This window comes from Chanos chanos, chromosome 14 (assembly GCF_902362185.1).
Source record: "Chanos chanos chromosome 14, fChaCha1.1, whole genome shotgun sequence".
Taxonomy (NCBI): Eukaryota; Metazoa; Chordata; class Actinopteri; order Gonorynchiformes; family Chanidae; genus Chanos; species Chanos chanos.
This window is the reverse complement of record NC_044508.1, coordinates 1036997-1041252: the sequence shown is the minus strand read 5'-3', so window position 1 is coordinate 1041252 and position 4256 is coordinate 1036997. Positions and strand designations below refer to the sequence as shown.

Sequence of the window (4256 nt, the reverse complement as noted above, 5' to 3'; positions counted from 1 at the left end):
ATGAATCCAGACAGACCACCATGTCCACGTCCTCCAGGAGCATCTCAGATGCCCATGCTCCACCAGGTGAGTGGACGAGGGATCTTACCTGAGCAGCCATCATTTGGGCGCGCCCGGGGTCTGGTGTTACCAGCAGAGGCGTGTCACATGGGGCGTGGCGTGGCCTCTCCTGTCCTTGCCGGGATGGCAGCCATGCCATTTGGAAGGGGATCTCTTTACCCCCCAGGTGAGATTGCCCTGGGTTTTGCCAGAGGAAAGCCCATGGCGGCAGAGGGAGATGGGTGTGGTCGCGCCAGAGGTCTTCCATTGGCGTCGCCAACGGGAGCTCTTGGCAGAGGATTCTCTGCTCGTGTAGAATCTGAGACAGAGCCAGGTCCACAGGACGAGACTACACCACTGGACTTCCCAAAGGAGATGCCACGCCTACTGGTGGAGGAGGACAAGGAGGTCCAGAAAGAGCAGGTGTGTGTGTGTGTGTGTGTGTGTGTGTGTGTCTGCTTTCCTTTTCAGAGGGTTTGTGGAAGTTCAAATATTAAATCTAGAATGGCTCTGGTGTTGGATGCCAGCGTTTAAAACCCTCTCTGTATTCCTCATCAGCTGCGGTTCAGATTGTTTACCTGCATAGCACTTAGAACTGTGGTTTCCCAACAGGCTGAAGTACCTGTGCTGGGATCACCCTTACTGTCCATGTTTCGTGGGATGGGAATCGACCCAGCCAAGACCTGGGGTCGGGGGGCGGTCCCCAAAGGTGAACACACATCACAGTCCAATTAAAAAACCAAAGTTCTGTCTCTGACGCAGCGTTTCAGACGATTAAACAAACAAGATAAATGGCTGAACCCTCAGATGGGATTGAAAAATGACTCTGTGTGTGTGTGTGTGTGTGTGTGTGTGCTGAGCATCGCTCTGCGTTTGATTTATGAATCTGTTAAGAATAGTGCAGTCTTATGACAGAGCTTTCAGTCCGCATAATTCAATAAAAAACAAAACCAGAGAATAGTAAATGAGACTAGGTTTGGCTAGAGAAAATGTAGACGTCTGTCCTGATACCTTCTGTGTCTGAAGAGCTTAATAAGAAGTCTGTATTTTTTTATGTTCTTTTTGTATAGGACGTGCTGCAGTGAGTGATCTGGGGGTGGAGCTTAAATCTGTCCCAACCCCTGCAGGTGTGGCTGGTGGTGCAGGAGGTGACGCCCACTGTGGGGAAAGGATGGGGAGCAGGTATAGGGTAACCTCAGATGACACTGTCTGGTGTCCTCTGGTATGACAGTGAGCTCACTGATTCTCCAGCGCTCATATATCCCACACGGGGAACTGATGAGACTGAACAGTCTGTTATGTCTCTGATTAAAATCCCATTTCTTCCTTTATGGTGTCACTGTCCTCCACCTTCATGCTTTGTCTCTTAAATCTGAGCTGCATGTTTGGGGTTTGTTTGTCTCTTAAATCTGAGCTGCATGTTTGGGGTTTGTTTGCTTGCGTCATTCCTGTCCAGTGGTCATTAGGTGGCCATTGGATGAGAAACAGGACTGTGAACAGTGAAACAGTTCACCGAAACTGAGTCGGAAACATTTAAGAAAAAATTACCTGATTAAACTGATTAAAAAAATTACCAACTGTCAAGGTTGAAATCATAAGCTCAGTAAACAATATACCCTCACTCTCAATGCACCGTCTCAGCCGTACAGAATCCGCCGCTCAGACCGCAGTATCGCTCCACCTTTATCTTCACCCACGAGAAACGCAACAAGGGAGGGAACGGGAGAATTACGTCCCTAAGCGTAAAATGAAATGGTTGCAGCCAGTGTCAGTCGTTGAAGATGATGTCATCTTCAGCAGGTTGATGTCACATTTATGGAACCTGACTATGACATGTCATATCAAACCATTTAGACAAAACATCGACTTGTCACATCTGAAATTCACCAGAACGATTAAATCAGAGACAAAGTGGAATAAACGTGAGAGCCTGTGATGAAATGTCCTTTGAGTACATGTCATTGTTTATAAAACTGTCTTTATGCCATCTTGTTAAAGTTTTGAGTTTGTGTCTGACCAGTAGCCCTCTATAACTGTGTTATGTTTCTCAGCTTTACATAAGAGCACAGAAGCTCACCTTGAGTCAGCGAATAACTCTCGTTAAAGGAAACAGGATCTCTGGCCCTGATTAGTCAGCATCCTAAAGCATCACTCTGTCAGCAGGTCCCTGTGCGAAGGCCGGCCTGGATCGGGGCCGGCCGTTTTTCCCCCTGTGGGAATCGCAAGAGGTCTCAAAGAGTTGCCGCCCTCTCCCCCTGTGCCTCCACCCCCCAGCCCTGCTGCCATGACTCCGCCCCTTTCTCCTCCTGTCTCTGCCACGTTACCGCCCGTGAGCTCTCCACCCAAAGCGGAGCTGAAGATGGAGAGTATGAGGTGAGTGGTGTTTAGTTATTCTCTAACACAGTCCAACACTGAAGATGGAGAGTATGAGGTGAGTGGTGTTTAGTTATTCTCTAACACAGTCCAACACTGAAGATGGAGAGTACGAGGTGAGTGGTGTTTAGTTATTCTCTAACACAGTCCAACACTGAGGATGGAGAGTACGAGGTGAGTGGTGTTTAGTTATTCTCTAACACAGTCCAACACTGAAGATGGAGAGTACGAGGTGAGTGGTGTTTAGTTATTCTCTAACACAGTCCAACACTGAAGATGGAGAGTACGAGGTGAGTGGTGTTTAGTTATTCTCTAACATAGTCCGACACTGTGATTATAGAAGGTTACCGAAGCGGCTTCGAGTCTGGGTTTGGTTTAACAGGCAGCCTATGTTTGACATTATGAAACATTGCTCTAATCCAGTGAAATCACCTGGCCGTTGGTATTCCACAGTCATGAGTTACTGAATTAAGACATTCTTTTGAAACATAATGTATATCATGAATAGTTAGTGTCTGGTAAAAATAACCACACAGGGTGCTCTAACCTCACCCACGACCTCAGGAAACTGACCTATCACAGGGGTCCTCAGCAGCAGACTGCCCCTCGTGGTTCTGTTTCACACCCTTCCATAATGCATACGTGTGTGTGTGTGTCTTTCATTATGAGTGACTTTGCCTCTATTAGGGAACCCCTGCAGAAAATGGGCACTAAAGGAACCCCGCTGGTCATCGGCTCCAATCACATTCCCATCCACTGTAAAAACCAGGCTGTGTTTCAGTATCATGTCACCTTCACGTAAGTTCTGGAAAATTCCCCCAGAACATTTTGGAGGGGTGTTTTAATGTGAGTCAGTGTTCAGAATGCCTTCTCTAGAAGTGTGTCTGTCTGGGAGCAGGAGCCTGAGGTGGAGCCCTGGATTAAGCGGATCAGTGGTTTGAGTAAACGGTTGCTGAAGAGAATATTGGATTCTGTGATGGTAATATGGTAATGCCTTTTTTGTTTTTGTTTTTGGGGGGGGGGTCTTTCTGCTGCAATGCTGTCCTTTAGTCCTAACGTGGAGTCAATGGGAATGCGTTTCGGAATGATGAGAGAGCATCGGTCTACCACAGGGGACGTGGTGGCTTTTGACGGCTCCATTCTCTACTTGCCTGTGCAACTGCAGGAGGTAGGACTGTGTGTGTGAGTGTGTGTATGTGAGTGTACTATATATAATATTCTATAGAATCACCAGTCTAAATAATCACCCGATAATAAAACACACCAGTCAGTATAATCACCAGTCTCTCTAATACGGGAGTCTGTATAACATGCAGCCACTGCGGATGTGTCGTAATGTTCTTTAAACGAAGAGGCTTCGTAATCTGCATTCTCCGGTCCCTTCCTCATATGTCGCCATGACGTCTCTCCGCAGGTCGTTCGCCTGAAGAGCGTGAGGAAAACTGACAACCAGGAGGTCGACATCAAGATCCAAATGACCAAAATCCTGCCCCCAAATTCTGATCTCTGTATCCCCTTCTACAACGTGGTTTTGCGGAGGTATGTGTCATTTAGCCGCTGGGCGTGGCGTGACTCACATGCTCTCAGATGTCCATTGGTGTAATTCAGTTCAGTGGCCATGGAGCAGTCCACAGCTGGGGTTCTCAACTCCAGTCCTGAGCCCCCCCCCCCCCCCCCCCCCCCCCCCCCCTGTCCTGCACCTCTTTGTTTTAACTCTTCATTATCACAGTTAACTGAACTAATCAAGGGCTCGATGATGAATTGATCAGTGGAATCAGGTGCGTCGGTCCTGAGGTGAAACTAAGATGTGCAGGACAGTGGCCCCCCCAGGACTGGAGCTGAGA

The 4256-nt window shown here is 48.0% G+C and overlaps 1 protein-coding gene across 1 annotated transcript in view; it reads left to right on the top strand.

The window, feature by feature from the left end:
• piwil2 (piwi-like RNA-mediated gene silencing 2) overlaps positions 1 to 4256 on the top strand; it is a 21557-nt gene continuing 17301 nt past the window's right edge. The window contains exons 1-7 of the mRNA XM_030791715.1: positions 1 to 462; positions 652 to 748; positions 1110 to 1187; positions 2172 to 2412; positions 3100 to 3210; positions 3463 to 3580; positions 3827 to 3951. Coding sequence (XP_030647575.1) covers positions 1 to 462; positions 652 to 748; positions 1110 to 1187; positions 2172 to 2412; positions 3100 to 3210; positions 3463 to 3580; positions 3827 to 3951 — 1232 coding nt within the window. The remainder of the gene's footprint in view (positions 463 to 651; positions 749 to 1109; positions 1188 to 2171; positions 2413 to 3099; positions 3211 to 3462; positions 3581 to 3826; positions 3952 to 4256) is intronic.